Here is a 21,180-nt window from a genome sequence, read left to right on the forward strand (position 1 = left end):
TATTCGCCAGATCGAGCACACTCAGATTATTACTTGTTCTGGTCTGTACAATTTTTTTTAACTGTAAGACATTTACTTGAAATGACAATGTCAAAAATCACTTGGATCGGTTTTTTGTAAGCAACGATCAAAACTTTTATGAATGTGAAATCGTGCTATTACCAGAAACGATGACAACAGGTATTTGACCAAAATGGTCGATATATAATTCAATAAAATATTTATTTATTATAAAAATATTGTGTTTTTTTTTCCATGGAAAAAAACGAAATTACTTTCCAAACAACCCAATAATTTAATAGACTAACTGATTTGCCTTTCTTCCAGACTTATCAAACTGATTTTGTAAAGTAATGAGAGCTTTATTTCATAATATAACCTTTATTTTCAATTTTCATTTTGGATACTTTTTTTATTTGTACCCCTCAGTCGCCAAATTGCCTATTGGGAATATTATTGGCATTATGGTAGCATGTAGTTTCCATTCCAGAAATTTACATATTTGTCAAAAAGTTTCTGCTTCATCACTTTAGTAGTGAGCTTGTCATAAATTTTTACTTTATGACTATAGGCCTTTCTATAACCCTTCATTTTTAAAAATCCCACAGTACTCCTTGATGACCCATGTGAATTTTCTGTAAAGTATAACATTTTTGCTGTATAGTGTAAACAAGATCAAACAAGTGTTTTTGTTGTAAAGTGCCTGTAACACAGACTAGGAATCTAATACTCACCAACAATGAAATTAATTCTGATCCAAAATATAGCCTCATCAATAGTAAGCAACTCTTCCTAAGAAATTCTACAATACATTGCCATCCTAAGAAGACCTATATTTCAATATCATAGTCATAAACCATAAATGCAGCATCAACACAAAAAGACTGTTTACGGCTATAAGTAAACAGTTTGTATCTATAATGATAGTCATAGCTACTTATAAAAATAATGTTTTCTGAAGGATATGTAATTACTTTAATCTTTACCTAATCTTCTATTTCTTCCTCTATATTACCCATATTTATTTTCCCTGTCTGTATTCTGATTATTTAGCTCAAATCTGAACCTAATTTTTAAACTGATTGGAATGCAACCAGAAACACACTATAGGCTTCATAGGAAACTGTTTTCTATAATCTAATTATTTTAGTAAGAATATTCCTTTGAATCCATAAAAGTTGTTGCTTCAAAATTAAATGTTCATCACTGATTCCCAAACTGTACAAGCATATAATATTATTGGTTCAATACATATTTCATAAGTGATCTGTAAGGATGCAAATTTCATTCTCCAATGGAATATATTACATCTCAGGAAGGATACCAAACAGAATGTTAAATTTAATTCTCAACAGCTCACTTTACCACTGTTGAAAGAATTATATATTTATAAAAATTTATTTAGTATTTACATATAAAAAGTTAAGTAAATACCAAACATACCATACCAAGACAAAACACTTCAACAAATTAAGTTGTACCATTTTTAGTCAAATGGATTTACAATTGAGTATTTGGAAGAATACACATGTCTTATTATTATTATTTCTGTACAATGAATATAAGAAATTAAAAATAAATTACAATAAAGCCACATGCATTCTTTAAACTTGTTCAGATTATTTTGGATTATAAATGAGTACTATTAACATCAGTAAAAATTTATATTATTCCAATTTTTACATAGTTGTAATAATCTTCATAATCTAATAAGAAAATATTGATAAAACATAGATACAATATCATCATTCCAAGTCTTTATCAAAGATAAACTTTCTGATTTAGAAGTCCTGAATATATTTTTATATTTCTTTTTTCTAAGTTAGAATAGTTATTCTGATTTCTGTTTTTTTTTTTTTTTTTTTAAATTAGAACAGTTTTCCTAACTTAGAAGAAAGAGTTTGTTGAAGGATATTGTTAAAACATCTACGTAACACAGTTTATAATGTGTTTTTCTATCTATATTTCTTTGCTAAACATAAAAGTCTTCAAAATTACACAAATCAATTGTTCTTACATAGTGCAAATATTTCTATTCAATCTTTACAAAAACACTTTATAAAGAACTTTGGCAACTTATATTTGATAACAAAGAATCATGTTCTTTGCTTGTCTAAAAAGATTTATTTTTGAAGATAGAAAGATTTGTTGCTGCAATTCAAGACCAATTCGTAAAAACAAAATATAACAGGAAATATATTTTAAAGGACAAATCTTTTGGGACAGAAGCAGATAATATGCACAACTGGTGAGACAATATAAAATATCACATTGTGCTGTAAACTTGTTTGAATATACTAAAAAAGTACACAGAATAAATAATAAAAATCCTTCACATAAAAAATGATTACATAATATAAGCATCAATCTCAGAAAGAACTATATCACAGGCACAGACTAAACAGAATTTTAAAGAATAATACATAAAAGTTGTATTGAGACATTCTCACAGACAAAAAAAAAATACATTTTATTGTTAAAATGTACATTTTTTTGTCTGTGAGAATGTTGAATAATACACTGATTTACAGAATATAATATGCTTGTAATTTTCTAACACATTCTAGTACAAATGATCAAAGGTAATAAAATTATGTATTTTAAATTATTCTTTTTAAAGATATTTAAATATATTTCTAATATTTATTTAAAAAGGTACAAAAAAAAAATATGATGCAAACTGTCAATTTTTAGTGTTATGATATTTTTATTTCAAATAGATATGTATTAGAAAATTATAGCAGAATTTAAAATCAAAACATTTCAAAATCATAAAAATAAATGTTAACATTACTTTTGCAGTTTTGTGGATAAGAATAATAATTTAATGTCACTTATTTCTGTGATTGCAATTTAAAAAAAAAAATTTCCATTAAAATCAAACATGAGCAAATAACATCAAAATTTGGATTCATAGTAATCTGGAAGTAGGTTACACTTTAACACGTCGTGCTAATAATATAAATGAATTAATCAATTTTCTCTATAATATTTATATTCAATTATCATTTTAATATAATTTTCTATATAACTTTTATCAGTGATTATCATGCAACATAATATACTGTTTGACAAAACATACTCAATAAAATAATATTTTCATAACAAAAAAAAATTATTAATTTTTTAATCAAGAATATTTTGATTAATAAAATTAATATTTCAAATTGCTTTAACACTAGAATTGTGGAAATTTCAACTTCCTTATAATTGCGAGAGTGGTCATTTTGACTGCTCAAGTTTAAAGAAGACATCCAGTTATGGGTATGCCATTGTACAATAAATTGTTGAGAAATGAAACTAACTAAAAAAAATTTCTTTTATGCATTAATTTTAAAAAGTAAATAAAACTATAAAATTACTTAGAACTCTAGTAATATAAGCAGAGCCCTTCACATGCATATTCTGTGCATTTTTCACATTACTCAAACATCTTTTTACATTTTGCAATTTGGCATAAATGATAAACAAGTTTGAAAGATAATAAAAAATAGCAATGAACTAAACCTCAAAAAATTCCACGATATTCTATTGTATATTCTAATGTTTTCAATCTACACAGGAGATCTTCCTCAGGATTCTCAATTGGAATGCAGAAATGGAATGTTTTTAAGAATTATTTGAAAACATGTATAAATGACAACACTGATGTACTTAGGGTTTCAGGCGTTTATAAGATTAAGCTGAGAGACAATAGATTCGAGCGTGATCTTGAGTACATCGGTGCCACCACACAATCACTCAAAGTAAGACGATGAAACACAAGTATGATATTAGTAAAGGAAAATACAACATTGCCCTAGCAGACAACAACATTCAAGCCCATCTAGACCTAGCTTCCATCATACAACGATCTAAGCATGACAACCAAATAAGGACACTGGAACTCTAGAAATATTCAAATCTGAAAAAAGCAGCAGTTGCATTAATTTCAAAGAGGAAGAACAATTATCTTATGCCTGGCAATACCAAAGGGAATAACAGTCAAATTAAAAAATTATTTTGAAGAGATTTAAATTTGATTTATTCGTTTTAAATTATTTTATTAAAAAATTTTTTTGAGAGAATTCTTTAAAAAGTTCTCATTTATATGTTTTTCAAATAATTCTTAAAAACATTCCATTTCCGCATTCCAATTTAGAGAATCCTGAGGAAGATGATCTGCGTAGACTGAAAACGTTAGAATTTACAATAGAATATTCTGGAATTTCTTTTAAGGTTCAGTTCATTGCTATTTTTTATGATATATTCCAGGCTTGCAGAGTTTGAGCTTGAAAGATAATTCTTCAATTTCTTTTCTCTGTTGTTTAATTATCTCTTATTTAGTTTTTCAGAGTCTTGAGTAAGTTCTTCAATCATATTTACGATAAAATTCTTCCAAGTTATAATTTTTACCTATAACTTTTTTAATACTATCCATGAATTTATTGCATCTAAATTCAATATTTTAGAATATATAGAATAGCCAATGATACCAACAATATGATGCAGTTTTTACTATGTATTTCTTTATCATCTGATCAACATCATCTATGCTGAATTTTGTTTTATTAAAAAATACTACAATCTCTGGTAGTTTCTTATCATTTCAAATTTCTACAGAGACAGGGTGTGTACTCAATATCAAGACATTTAAATTGTTTTTGGTCTTATATGTTGTCAATGTCACATCAACATGATGCAAAACTTTTGTGAAATGTAAGTTGGTAAAGAAATTGTTAGTAATTAAAATTCTTTTGTTTACATATGTCTCCAAAATTTGCAGCACTATATTCTCTGAAATTCTTTCCTCTGCTGAACGTCCTTCTTTATATAAGGAAAAGCATTCAGAACATATTTGGAATCTACATTCACTATCAACCAAAACTTCAAATTTGGAATTGTCAGGCAAATAAGTCTGACAATTCCAAATTTGTCAGCCTTATTTGCCATATGGCATGTGAATCTGCAACATGTCTTTGTTGGAAAAAGTTGCTCATCAACTGTTATGTTCTGATTAGGCCTATAGAACATCATGCATTTTTCAATAATATAGTTCCATATTTTAGACACAAATTCAAATTTACCATTTTTTCAACCCCTCTGACATTTTTTTCGGATCCACCCTAAAACAAGTCATTATATTTCAAAATCTGACACATGGCATACTGTTTCAAAAGGAAGGAAGGACTCCATTTGGTTGACCATAAGTTGGTCAAATTCCATGTCATTGGCATTGTAGACTCCATGTGAATATAGAATTGTCAAAAATTTATCCAATTCTGCCATTGACATCAATCACTCTCTATTTTTCTGTCTTTTTAGCCTCAGTCTTTGTGCATTTCTTCATGTGATGAAGAATTACTTTGTCAATGAATAACCACCATGAATTCAGTACACTTCCTTCATTTATATAACAATGGAGTTGATCCTTCTCATGCAAAATCTTACATGATGCACAGCTTCCAGAAATATGAGGCAGTGTACTGGAAAATCTCCTATACTGGTTCCATCAGTTGCAAAACTGTTATTAGGTGACACTTCCACTAATGTTCCTGACTCATCTTTCATTACCTTTTGTAAATACCGCCACAATATTTGTCTCATAAAAAGAGAGAATAAAGTCAAGATTAAGTCAATGTGTTCTGCAGCTAAACAAAACAAAATTTACAAATATCATACAGGGAGGAGTTGATACATCTTAACCTTTGTAAAGTGGGTTAGTCAGTTATGGCGCTATCACGATGTAATGGAGAATAAACATGGAAAATTTTTTAAGAATTTTCCCATGCATTTTTCTCATTACCATTTCAGGAAAAAATTTTCTAAACAGTTATGTCTAGTAAAGAAAAATCGTTTTTTATTGTCACATAATTCCGTTTTTTATGTGAATTTTTTTCGCAGTAGTTTATGGCTAGTTTTTGGCGATATCCACAAAAGAATTTTGCAAATATAGACGTTGTTCTCCAGTGCCATGTGATCACCCTTGATGGATATATCCATCAATCACTGCAGAGTGGTTAATGGAATGCACAAATAAATCCTTCCTCAAATTACAAATAAATTTCTTCTTTTGTTATATATTTTGAAGCAATATCAATATTAATAATACAATATCTTCCAATATTTGTCAATAACACAAAATAAAAAAGCTTTCATAAAATATTACATAGTAGTCAATTTGTCTGTAATTGAAGTTATAGATATACTATAAATAACACTACTATCAATTCAATATCAGTAAAGTCAATTTCTCCATAATACTTAAAATTCAAAATTATGAAAAGTCAAAAGAAAGTAGCATCTAAAACTAAAAATTTCCTGTAACATCAGAAAAAAGAACAAGGTGTAGTGGTTAAAATGAATGGTCACACAGTTATAATGTTTAACACTAAAATTCTTTGCTTTATTTTCAAAATATTTTAAATTTTATTCTATTTTCAACATTCATTCATTAAAGCAATAATTTAAGTAATTATAAAAACTAAATTACTTTTATGTTTTATTGTATAAATTAACAACTAGGGATTAAAAAATTTTTATTGTATCAATAATTTGAACATTTCAAAATAAAATCAAAAATAGAAAATATTAAACATATTTTAAATGAAAAAATGTTTAATATTTTTTTATTTTTACATACATGATCCTTTAAATAAAAGGAAATTTTTCATGTAAGGTATATGTAGAGACTTGCAACATTTTCATGTTAAAAAAATTTGTTTCAAAAAATAAACAGAAGCTGTTTTGAATCATGAAACAGTTCAAAATGTTTAAGTAAAAGTTTCTAAATTTTAATAACCAAAATTTTTGATTACTTTCAATAAATGGATAAAAAATATAAAATATTAATAATACTTTTTCATGTTTCTGACATTTAAAAATGGAAACTTTCTTTCCACAAATAAAAATTAATTAAAAAAGAAAAAAAACACTACTTATATAAAATATTTACTTCTATTATTGATCATTTTTTTGAAAATATAAAAATTGAAATTGATTATAAAAAGCAAATTTATTATAAATAGAATTCTACCTCTCATTCTTTATTAAAATTTTAACACATTTATATACTTCTTAAGAAGATATGGAATTTATTTTATTAAATGTTTCAAAGGTATTTTATCTCTATTTTCAAAACATATAACTTTGATGTATTCATGTAGGCCTATCTAAAGACAAACTAGTAAAGAAATGTAAGTTATAATATCCTTCCTGTTAAAGTTGACTCAATGCTACTAGTATTAATATATACAGAGCACTTTCCTTAAAAAAAAAAAAAAAATTGAAACTGCAAGAATGTAGATTATTAATATTATATTTGCAAATTTCAATTATGTTTTCTAAAGTATTTACTATTTATTGTCTTCATATGTTTGTTTAATTACACTATATGCAGTTCTTCAGTTTTATCTTTACCAGTTTTTAAAAATTCTATATAAATGTAATATCTACACAGTGCCTGATTTCTAAATAGGCATGGTAGCCAGGCCTAGAGTGGCAGATTTTGATGGATGGCAAAATTACTGGGTATAGTATAAGAATTTCACAAAAAAGTAATTCATGTCTCATTTCTAGTCTAGTGATTATTCGATGTCATATTGTTATAAATACAAAACAACTTAACAAGAGAAAGTATTGGAATTGTGTCAAATTTGACCCTCAGTTTTTTTGAAAATCTCCACACTTCCTGAATCCAAAAAAGTCAAGAAAATAGCAAAAACATTCCATGGGTGTGTGGGTATGTATGTACATGTTGGCATCTATTTCGTTTAATATCCGAGGATGGGGTGAAGATAAAGAAATGAAATTTGACACAGCATCTTGTGTACAAGGGGCATTGATGCTATTAAATTTTGGTGGTGAAAGGTCAAGAAGTGGGGAGATAGAGAAGGGTCATGTGTCATATTTCAAGTGTGGTTGGACTTAATGAAGATGTTATACTTAGTATTTACAATTTTTTATGAAACGGATCACTACTCTTAAAATTAAGTATTCTGCCATTCGATAATAATTAAAAATATAAAAGTTATTTTCTAAATATTATTTTAAATAACTACTCACCACACCAAAAATGAATAAAAATTTTAGAGATGGTTTTGTTGTTGGCCTGGCAGGAGTTGATTCACAACTTGCTCTAGTCACTCGTGTCCAGGCAGGCCAACTCGTTGAGCATATGCGACATGGTTTTTGTAAAGTTTTTCGAACTTATACTGCAATCAAACTCTTATTTAAATGTCATTCCATATTCAAATAACCATCTAGGAACGGTTAAGAACCTGATGCAGAGCCCAGAAGGGGTTCAAAAACGTTTGGTTTTTTTAAGTTTATCATCACACCATAATTTGGTTCTGAGTGCGTCATTGTTATTATTTTATTAAATTCATTGCTGGAATTTTTAAAGGTGTGATTTTTTTGTGAATATAGAAAATAATTTAAATATTTCATTCTATAATGGACTTATTGAAAAATTCTATAAGGAATTTGAATATTTTTATTTCATTATTCCTTAAATGCTGAGAAGTTTGCAGCTTTTGAAAGTGAAGATAGCTTGAATAGGAGTAAAAACGTCTTATCAGTGAATCAAAGAATTTGGTTTCAAAGGTAGGTATTAAGTGTCATCTCTTATTAAAAATAATAATTATAATTAAATTAATACTTATTAAATAATTTGGAAAAAAGAATCAGCCTAGAGTGAGACTCAAACCCACAACTCTTGCTTGCATTGCCAGTTATGCTACCCATACCTCCATCCAACTCTTTGCTTCCAGACATATTTAATTTAGATATAACCATCCAAGTTACTTAAGGTGCCAACTGGTAACAACTCCTATGCCCACAACCTATAATCATCCACTACAGTACTCAGCTGGCTATTGCTTTTCCTCGACATGGTGTATATATACATCTACTAGCTGTTACCTGTGACTTCACCCGTGCAGATTTTGCAAGCAAACACCATTTATATTCAGTATTTCAACAACCATAGTAATTGTTATATAACACCTACCACTGAGAATGATGCGAATTGCTGAGAATCAAATGAATTGTTTTCAATTTGATCAATTTTCTGGAATGTTTACAATCGTTCTATAATCAAACCAATATGCAATAACAAATTTGAATTTAAAACGGTTTGAACATTTGGTTAAAAAATCAAAACATATAAAAATATTTATAACAATATCTGAAAGGTATATTAAATTGATAACATAAGTACTCAATGAAGACTAAACATAATTGAAAAAAAAAAAAAAATTGAATCTAAAATAGTACAGTAGAAGCCGTTCTTCAGGCTAAGCCTTAATCCTCTCCTTCCGTGAGGGAATTTCCAAAAATCCTTTCTTAGTGTGCATTTTCATGACATACCCTAACTGTGTACCAAATTTCACCTCTGTAGGTTCAGTGGCTTGCTCTGGGTGATGATGAATCAATCACTCAGTCAGGACAAATAATTTTATATATTTAGATCAGGGCTTCTTAAACTTTTTTTATTCACCACCCCATTTATGATTGTGATTTTTTTCGCAACCCAAAAAAATATAAAATAAAGATATATACAAATTTGCAAAAACAATAATGGTATACTACCACAGTTCACTCTTGTGTTACAATAAAACAGAGACAACTGAATACACTGAAAAGCGCCAACACTACACTAGTTCACACTAGTGTTGCTGAATCGTTGTCTCGCTGCACCAGAAGTGACACAAAGTGGAACTCACAAAATCTATGACAAAGAGTGCCATTTTCAAACTCTCACAAATTATTTTCAATATTTTGCATTAAAATCTCGCGACCCCAAGATTTTGCTAAGTGACCCCAAATGGGGTCGCAACCCATAGTTTAAGAAGCCCTGATTTAGATAAACAGCTCAAAGTCAATGTTTTAATAATAAGCCAAACAATTGCTAAATAATAAAACTAGGCTTATTAAAACATTGGACTGAGATGTTTATAGATGTATATATACACAATGTCAGAGTAAAGCAATATCCAGCTGAGTGTCACAGTGGTTGATTACAGGCTGTGGGTGTGGAAGTCATACCCAGTCAGTGCCTGAAGTAAAAGTAGATGGTTCAATTTAAATTAAATATGTCTGGAAGTAAAGGATCAGACCAGAAGTCTGGGTAGTGGAACTGGCATTCACACCATAAGTGAATACATATATTCACACCATAAGTGGGAGTTAGAGTTTTGAGTCCCATTTTCTTTTCTTCCGGAATATTATAAATTATTTGATAAATATTAATTTCATTAGAATTTGGTTTTCTCAAAAAGCATTTTTAGAGTATTTATTTAAAAAAAGTAAATTTAAAATACTGTAATATTAACTATAATACTTCTCAAATATCAAACAAACTGTTGGATTCTTTATCAGGCTATACAGCTAAGAAATTACTAAGCAATTTAGCAGGATACAGACCACATTCTGGAAGCAAGATTGAGCAGAGATATGGGTAGAATAACTGGTAACATGCTCCAGGCTGATCATTCTTCCAGAATATTCTAAAATTAAATTAAATTTATTTATAATTATTATATTTAACAAAAAAATGGCAGCCTAGAAGCTTGCCTCTTGCAAAATTGCTTAGTAATACTTAGCCTTATAACTTGATAAGAAATCTGGCTGTTTATTTGGTATTCAAAACAATTGTTAGGTTAGTAATACTACTTTCATTTTTAGTATTTTAGTATGTTTATGCTTCTATAGATAAATAACAATTAAGCATGCAATATTTTTTAAAAAATTCTAAAAATCTACATTTTTCATTACCTTCTCAAATGGTTCAAAATATATGATTCTTCCAAATGGTGAAGGAATGCAAAAGATATTATCAACCAAAAAAAATAAATTGAATTTTGGGCATTTTGTTATTCCTATTCTGATTAAAATTGGACAGATGATCATCTTTATTCTCTTCAAAATTCGGCAAGCTGATACTAATTGAAAATACAAATTTAGAAATAATTAAATTGTTTATTTTCACTTAAACTTTAAATAATTGCATTATTTCATTTATATTTAAATTAATAACAATGCACAATAACTATAATTAATGAATAATAAAAATAAAACTCATTCAGTCAAATGTACACAGTGAAAATACCAAACACACTAATGTAAAAATTTAAGACACTTGAACATAAATTATATTCACACAAACATTTTGAAGCTTATTTACTGCAGATTAGACATATACAATCAATTTTAGTTTAATTTCATTTCATTATAAAATTTCTAATTAAATGTACTACTATGGGAATGCAGGTGGTTACAACACAATAGCATAGTTTTAAATTGTTTTCCAAGTCCAATGATTATACAATTACTAAATGATGCAGACAAAATGTAACATTGCTAGTCTAAAATTTAAGGTAGAGCCTAATGCCATTTGAGAGTCTAGTGCCAAGTTTTAGTTTATTCTGGCCACGTGGATATTATCTTTGGAATAGAACACTTCTGATTGCCAAACTTCATAACTGTATTGCCATTTAAAAAAAACCAAAAAAAAACAGAGTTAAAATTTNCATTTTTAGAGTATTTATTTAAAAAAAGTAAATTTAAAATACTGTAATATTTATAATTAATTATTAAGTCATCTACATAAATAAAGATCATTTAAATAATCTAATTGCAGACTACATGTAAAGCTGGAATTATTATATCACTTATCTACAGTATCTATCACGTGTTTCCAGCAGTCATCCGATATTGCAAAATCCCAAGTACAAATGTTTTTGGCCCCCTTCAGTGGCCAGTTTCAGTCATTTCCATTGAAGATTTGCATTGGCATTCATCCAGAATGTTTAAAATGGTTTGACTGTCAGCTCAAATCTTTGGTGGAAATGCCTGAAGCTAGCCACTCAAAGGGGCCGAAAACATTTGTACTTGGGATTTTGCAACATCAGGTGACTGCTGGAAATATGTGAAAGGTATTGCAGATTAGTGATAATCTAATTGCATCACATAGATAACGAGGGGGATGACAACTTTGGTGAAGTTATGGCTGCCCCAATGACATCTGGAAAGATCAAATCCCCATCGGGAAGAAAACGGGCAAACCTAGATTCGTGTTCACAGTTAACCAATAGGGAAAGGATAGAATTAGGTAATGTCCTAGAGGACTACCAGAGGCTGTTCGATTCAAGACCGGGGAGAACAGCTGCTGGATGCCATACGATTGCCTTGAAAGAATGATGGCAACCAAAATGCCTAATGACGTATAGGATACCTCTGGCTTTAAAATCCAAAGTGGTCGAGATGATTGACGAATTAATTGAGGCTGGGTTAATCAAAAATAGTTCCTTGAAGTTTGCTCACCTGATTGTTTGTGTTGCAAAGAAAGAGGGGGATCCAACTCTGTGTAGATTATAGATATTTAAATGCACGCACCATAGCGGATAGATATCCTATGGCGCATCTGACAGAGCTCATCTATCAGATTGCTCAGTCCCGATATATAATCTCACTAGATTTAAGTAGAGGATATTGGCAAGTGCCTCTAGATCCTAGCTGTTGACACATGACTGCCTTTATAACGCACAGGGAACAATTTTCTTGGGAGGTAATGCCATTCGGGTTAAGGAACGCATCTGTCACTTTTCAATGTATCATGGACAAAGTTTCAGCCCCGATAAGGCTTATGCGATAGCATATATTGACGAAATTGTCATCTTTTCCAATTATTGGCACAAACACTTAAGACACATAAGAAGCGTATTAGGTTTGTTACAAAAGAATGGGTTTACCGTGAATATCACTAAATGTCAATTTGCACAACCGCATATCAAATACTTAGGGCATATCGTTGGGCCAGGTCAACATAACCCCGATCCGGATAGGGTTAAGGCAATCACCAAGTTAGAACTACCAAAAACAAAAAAGCAAATGCATAGTTTCTTGGGAATCTGCGGCTATTACCGAGACTATATCAAAGGTTTCGCCAACGTGACAGCACCCTTAACCAATTTATTGAATCGCCGATCTCCTAATGTCATAAATTGAGACCCTGTGGCCACCCAAGCCTTTTGTGCAATCAAGGAGAGATTAGGGAAGGTTCCATTTTTGTACGCACCCAACCCGGAAAGCCCGTATGTGTTAACATACGGGCTTTCCGGGACATGCTGTTGGCATGTGTCTAGCCCAGATGTTGCCCAAGGGCAAGGAGAGACCAGTAGCCTTCGCAAGCAGGAAGTTACGTGGATCGGAACTACATTGGGCCACAATAGAGAAGGAGGTGTTTGCAGTGGTATGGGCTTTGAAAAATTTCATTATTATTTATATGGGAATGCCGTTAAGGTAATAACTGACCACAACCCTCTAAAGTATCTGACATTAAGCACACCTCATAGTGCAAAATTGGTACGTTGGGCATTTGGCATTACAAAATTATAATGTAGAAATTGAGCACAGGAAGGGGGAGAATCATACTAATGCTGACGCCCTATCTAGGCTGGAAATCAACAATAATCTGGAACCTCCAGATCAGACAGACAGGGCATATTAAATTCGGTATTAAATCCTTCAGATGGATATAAGTGATATCTACGAGGCGATTTTGAATATAGATCAATGGAACAATTTGTCAATGATAGTGTTGTACTGTAAATATGTATCTGCTAGATGTTAAGTACTTATAGTGGTAAATAATTTGTTAGGTTACAATAATAACCATAGTGATCTGCTCCTTGTATTAGAAAAGGGAGAAATGTATTGTAAGAACTGATTTGTGTAATGATAATCATAGTATATAGTGATGGTGTATGTTTAGGTCAAACAGGCTTTTGTTAAAGTACAGTTTGAACCTTGTCGATGGGAGATGTAAAGTATTGACCTTTTAGCAGAGAGGGAACAAAAGAAGTGCTGACTTTGTCAATTGAACACACCTGTAGTCAGACATTAGACCATTTGCCATATGGTAAACAACTGAATGTAAACAAGTGGCGGACGCTTATGTAAGCTCCACTCTCATTGGATGACGGTGGACCCGAGTGTAAGCTGTTCAGAGTTTGGGAAAGAACTTCACTAAGATCTAGTACGTGAGTCACTACGCATTGTCATCCTGTCGACTGCGCCAGTGAAGATCTTAGTGAAGTTCTTTTCCAAACTCTGTCTTGTTGAGTTGGTTTCTGTGTGTATCTCAATTTGATGTAGTGATCCAGGTTCGATGGAAAGCACACCTCCATCCTCAAATTGATAATATTTACAGTTTATTTACAGATTTTATATGCAAAAAGTACAAGTTCAAAAACATAATATATATACAGGATAACAACACATAGTGACTCACGTACTAGATTGGTTTCCGGGAATTGTTAAACTTTGGAGAGGCCTCAGTCAGCTTGTGGAGTTGGCTCAACTGCATGGTCAGTCCAGTCTCTGCACTAACCCATCCTTGAAATGTTTACCAGAGAAGAACACTCTCTCTACGCTCAGCGGGCTTCCCAAGTGCCTGAGACTACCATGTGCCAGTCTTGAGAGAGGAAGGAAGAAGGGCAAGACCCTTCTCTCTTCGCCCCACAATTTAAGGGTTTTTTGGACGGGGACTTCAGACCAATCACAACCTTTCTTGCCCGAACAGCTGACACTTGGGTCCGCCATCATCCAACGAGAGTGGAGCTTACATAAATGTCCACCACTTGTTTACCATATGGCAAATGGTCTAATGTCTGACTACAGGTGGGTCCAATTGACAAAGTCGGCACTTCCTTTGTTTTCCCTCTGTTTACAAGTCAACACCTTACAAGTGGTATATTGCCTGACTGCATGTGGGTCCAATTGACAAGGTTGTGCTTCTTTTGTTCCCTCTCTGCTAAAAGGTCAATACTTTACAGATCACATATAATGTAGACACATGCCAATATGCATGATTCATTAGTCATTACAATCAACACAATTAACATAAAGACAACTAGTAGAACAGTCTTCTTTACATACTACTTTTCTTTGCTAGTTTCACTTTCATATACAATTTTTACATATATTCATAACATATTAAAGAATAAAAGCAGTACAATATAATAAAAAATAATTATATTACAATATAATTAAATTTCATATATTAAGTTGAACTGGAAGATAATCACAATTACTACATACTCAAACCTCTTTTAAATTCCAACAAAAACTTAATTTAACAAAACTAACTCTAACTTATCAAAATGACCTAAAATGTTAGTTTTGCTAAATTAAAGGTTTTTTTTTTTGCTGGAATTTGAGGTGATTTGAGCATGTAGTTATTAAAATAAATTTTAATAATATATTTTAAATTCAGAAGAACTGCAAGTTTGGACACTTGGTACATAAGTTTTGAAACTTTAAAATATATTAAATAATTGCAAATAAAAATCACTTTTTTTAAATAAGAATATGATTTACCTCTGACTAACACCTCCATAACATTTGAGGTTCCTGCTGTTCCATGAATATTGTATGGTGTACATCTATATCTTCCCTGATGTTCGTGGCTTACTCGCTGAAAGAGCAGGGAACCATTATTCAGAGTAACAACTCCAGGTGTTGAGTTTGGATCAAATGGTCTCCTGTCCTTGGTCCAAGTAATAAACTGAAATGGTGGATTAGCTTGAACATAACATCGAATAACACCAGAAAGTCCTAATGGAAGATACTGGATGGTAGGAGAATATGTTACTCTGGCAGGATCTACAAAAAAAAAATACAAAATTTATAATTCTTCTAGTATTATTATCTTATCTGATTACTAGAGTTATTTATATTTACATCTAAATAATGTGCAAAAATTATTCTGTACTATAATCTAACTCCATAATATGAACAATTTCACATTGCCTTTCTGTTTAAACTGGAGTTCATAATAATATAAATCACCAAGTTGACTTGTCAGTTTAATGATTTGTTTTTTTACGAACTCCAATTCGAGCAGAAAGATAATACAAGATTCTGTACTATTTTCTAAAATATATAGTTAAAATATGAGTAATTACTTATTGTGATATCTTTGCAATGCCAGGTTACAAATTTTAATCATATTTTAATTTAAAAATAAGCTTTCCATATCTGGTCTCAATTTTCATCTATCTGACTGTTCTCAAGATTAATGGAAGGATAGATGAACAGACAAATGGTGGGATTGTAAAGGTCTGCAATTTGAAAACTGCAGTCCAATAACTAGGTAATTTTTGCATAATTACATTAAAATAAATATAAACTTTTTTTAAACTGAACGTTATAACTAGTATTATTTGGTACAAAAAATTGAAAAAATACAGAACACGTATTTTCAAAATCTGCATAGAAGTTTAGAATAACAGAATACATACCATAGTAGTTTGTATAATAAAAAATATAAGTTTGTTATATAAATAAATAAAAAATAAAAATATAAGTTTATAACTCAAATGCGAGTTCGAAGTCCAAAAAATATAAGATCAAAAATTAAAGTAAAAAAGCCCTTGTAAATCAAATCTGCAGGAAAAGTTTTAAAAATGTTTATATCCAGTTTGTGTGTCAATATGTGTATAAAACAATTTTCATACCATACTAGGCTGCATTTCAGTAGCATAACTACAACTGATGTTAGAATGACCTGAATTAGAATGTGTAATCCTACATTCACCCCTGTACTACAGCAGATATAACCACTTGCATTGTAGATGAAGAGTAAACTTTTAGATATTGTATATACCTGTTTATAAGTGTGTTTGTCACATTTTCAAATCTTTTTCCTTATTTGATTTTTTCCTCAATTTATTGATTATATTTACTCAAACCATATTATAAGATGCCATCAAATCTAAGATGCACCTTAATTTTTTACATGCTCACCCACTTTTTGGAAAAAATAGGCTAATTTATGTCAACAAAATTGATTCTGTCGACATAAATTTTGTCAGTATTTATTGTGCAATAAGTCACATATCACTGTCTTCTGCAGTGTAAAAGTCAGAAATTCTTCACTTTATATTAAGACTCTTTTGAACCACACTGCATTCAATGCTCACATCTTTCCACACACATTATCCTCAGTACAATTTGAAGCATCTAGAAGTCTAACATTTATTGAGAGTGCTGCAAAATTGTTTGAGATTTTTATCCAAGTACTTAATGTTACTGTAATAGACTAACAAAACTGAGCTAAGATGATCTTTTAAGTATATAACATCTACTGCACACCGGACTGCATAAAAAAATAAATATGATGTACTTGAACCTATAACCGATGTGTATCGAATAATCTTTCAACGACAAACGTTTTTGGTGTTCAATCCAGCTGTTTCACCTGAAGAAGAGCCCAGAAGGGATTATGAAAACGTTCGTCGTTGAAAGATTATTCGATACACATCGGTTATAGGTTCAAGTACATCATATTTATTTTTGATCTTTTAAGTATTTGCTAATACAAATATTGGTCTAATAAAATCATTAAAATGACATAAAGGAGTTAGTGACTTCTAATGACAGAAATATGACACTAGAGGTATATTACATTGAATCTAAAATGTACCCTATTTTTAGAGATTCTAAACCTGAAAAAAGTGCATTTTACATTAGAGTAAAAATAGTATGAATTAGTCTTATGATGCATTCTAATTCATAGCAAATTAACTTGATAAAATGAAATTTCTCTTTATAAATACTGAAAACTGCATATTATGTTGTTCACTGTCTGTTTCTTAATCTGATTCCCTTTTATTTTTCTTTACATCATTTTAAAATTTAGTCTATTACACATAAATACATCTAATGGCATGCCATATTTTTATTATAAACAACTTTTTATTTTGATTTTGAAACTGTAGTTTATATAATTTGATATATAGATTAATTAGCTATACTGAAAAAACAGACACTTTCTTCATACTGCTGGAAAAATAAGCAAAGTATTACAAGCATTTTCAGCTTCTTTGATAGCCTCCTACAGGTTGTTCATATGATCAAATTTTGTTGAAACTTTAAAAAAAAATGTCTTATTAAATAATGTATTAAAAATTTTTTGATTTCGATATCTTTTCTCAATATAAATCTTTAAGATAATTAAATACCATATTTCCTCAATTAAATCCAGGGATTCAAATAAACTCTAGTCTTTGAAAAAACCCCAAGAAATAATGTTAAAAATAAATCCTAAATTTAAAAGCTTGAAAAACATGTAAAATTACTGCATTGTATTGGGTAATGTAGTTTAAAGTGGCAAATAAAAAGTTTAATTAAAATGAATATACCTCTTCAAATTGTTTAGAGTCAGACAGTGCTTTCTATTACAAGATTCAAGGAAACTTTTTTTGGAATAAAATTATCCAGAAGATCCATATAACTTGGTACTGAAATTACATAAATCAAAAGATGATGAAAGAACAGCTAATTAATGAAACCAAGAACATAATTTAGTGGAATGTTTTTGGTCTTTTTTTTACCATTGTTAGTCTTTTGAAAAAAGTATCTTGGAATGTAGAATACTTGCAGTGTTCCTTACATGTATTTCAAATATTTAAATTTATAAATGTTTTTAATATTAAAAATTACTGAAAAATAGTGGATAAAATAACAAATAAAATTAGAATTAAATAAATAAAATTATAAAACTGGATAGCTGCTAATTATCCTGTTATAGATGGATATATTCAATGAGTTCAATAACCACCTCCATGTTATGAAGAGTTCATGGGCTTCATGTTTATTTATAACCTCACTATCTTTGTTGAAATAATAAATATATAATTATTTGAGTAATCTAAATTGGAGAAAAATTATATTCTTTAATAATACAAAGATGATTCCACAGGCAATACTGGGATAGAACAAACACACAACAAACCAAAATGATACGCACCACTAACGTCTGTATAAGTTAAACTTAGTTGGCAATGCTCATATGCACAAACACACAACAAACCAATATCAGAAAATTTGAAATTAGGAAATAAATAAATATTTACTAACATTTTCATCTAAAAATAGTTTAAAACAGACATCATCAGGCACATAACACAAAACAAAATGGCTACATTAAAATCGAATGTGTTTTATGAACAATTTACAAGATCTTGCTGGCTTTCAACATCTGAAATATTTATTCTAAAATGTTTTAAAAATTTTTGTTCTATTTGAATGGAGTAAGTGCAAATCAACATTCAATATGTACATATATAAACATCTCAAAGCCCAATAATTATATTAAAGCCAAACAATCAAAGGATTAAATTGGACTACATTACCACTATTAATAATTATTGAATACCAAGTAATTTGGCACTAGAAGTAGGCATTAGATGTCATATCTTATTAAATTTAATAATTATAATTAAATTAATATTTATTAATTTAGAAAATTCTGGAAGAAAAGAATTGTTCTGGAGTGGGACTTGAACTTCAACTGCCACTTACCATGCAGATGTGTTGCCAGTTATACTACCTGGACTACCATGCCATATATACACATCACATATGTGGCATAGCATATATATACAAATTACATATATATATATCATGCCAGAGTAAAATGATAGATGGCTGAATGTCATAGTGGGTGATTATAGGTCCTAGTCAGTGCTCTGAGTAACTAGTATGGTTATTTCTAGATTAAATTTGTCTGGAAATGGAAGATCAGAGAGACATTTGGATAATGTAACTGGCAATGCATCTGCAAAGTAAGCAGCAGTTGCAGGTTCAAAGTCCTGCTCTGACCCAATTCTTCCAGAATTTTCTAAATATTAATATAATTGTAATTATGAAATATAATAGGAGATGGTGCCTAATGCCTACCTCTAGTTCCAAATTACTTAGTATTTAATTAATCTGGTAATCATTTGACTTTAACATTCAATTTGTATTTTTTCTGAGGAAGATCAGTAAGATACAGGTGTGTATCAATCAAATAATTTAGTATACAATATTTGGTGTGAAAATCATCATACTGATCAATTTAGAAGGGTATAGAGGACAGACAAACAGCCACTCTAATTTTATATATATAAATAATAAATTTTAAATAATTAGAATTCACAATACCTATCTAAGTCATAACCAAATGTATAGTTAAGTATTACTCTACTCATTTACTGTTGGATTGCCTAGTTCTTGGAAGTTATAGAGAATGCAAGATAATTTCAATATTACACCAAATTAATCCATCAGACAATTTAAGCACAGTTTTAAGAGAGTAACCAGTAACATTAAAAAATGGTGTCATACAGAATGACATCAGCAGAAAATCTGGCAATAACTTGGTAATTCATCACCCAATTTTAATGAAACTTGTTTTATTTTGTTTCTATTCTCATTTGGGTGTAGGATTCACAAAAATGTGATATTTTGAGCTGTTTTTTCTGTATTTAATTACAACCAACCAACAAAACAATTTCGGAATTTTAGTAGTGATATAGATTTATACTTGAATTGTTAAATTTGAAAAACTTTAAAATTCTGTGATCACTTTGAAACAGAACAGTATTCTAAAGATAGATGTAAATATAATTGTTTAATTATATTTGAGTAAAGAAAAAAATCAGAACAAAGTTATATTCACTTTTGCTGGGAAATTTGTATCAGTAATATAATACTTGTAGTTTTCTAATATATATAAAGAGAACCTAAAGTATTCTGTGGTTAGTTTTAGCTTTATTTTTATTGAAAAACTGATTATATTTTATCAGTTTTTTCAATAAAAATAAAGCTAAAACTAACCACAGAATACTTTTCCACAGGAGTAAACCATTTAGGATTATGTAAGCTTCTGGGTAGATAACCTCTTATCTAGAAGTTAATGGTTAAATCCAGGAGCAAATGTCAAATTTTTTCCTCCACCATTGTGATAGATGTTAACAATAAACTAGTTGTACTAAATATAATAAACCACACATATAGAATTAGGGATAGTGCAATATCAACTTACTACTGAAATGAAATATGATCGTTTTATTTTATATAAAATTAGTGTTTAGACAAATAATGGAACAAATACTTTACTAAATATATTATGAACATGGCATGGTTTAAGGAAAAATTAATTCTAATGAACATATAGCATTCATTGTAAAATATTCATAAAATATTCAAATAATATTTTAATTTATTCTGAATGTAAAGATGCATTTATTTATTTACAAATACAATAAGAAAAAATAATCTTATAATATGATAAACTTATTAATGCATGAAATACAAAAATTTCTACATAAATAGTAATTAGGAATAAAAATCAAAATATTCAAATTTTAG

The 21,180-nt window shown here is 29.6% G+C and overlaps 1 protein-coding gene across 1 annotated transcript in view; it reads right to left on the bottom strand.

Moving 5' to 3' along the window:
• LOC111616019 (protein turtle-like) overlaps nt 1–21,180 on the bottom strand; it is a 216,376-nt gene that overhangs the window by 7,951 nt on the left and 187,245 nt on the right. The window contains exon 7 of the mRNA XM_023357464.1: nt 15,361–15,645. Within this exon, the coding sequence (XP_023213232.1) occupies nt 15,361–15,645 (285 nt within the window). The remainder of the gene's footprint in view (nt 1–15,360; nt 15,646–21,180) is intronic.

The sequence above is a fragment of the Centruroides sculpturatus genome, unplaced genomic scaffold (genome assembly GCF_000671375.1).
Source record: "Centruroides sculpturatus isolate CEXI.00-Female unplaced genomic scaffold, Cexi_2.0 scaffold55, whole genome shotgun sequence".
In the NCBI taxonomy this organism is placed as follows: Eukaryota; Metazoa; Arthropoda; class Arachnida; order Scorpiones; family Buthidae; genus Centruroides; species Centruroides sculpturatus.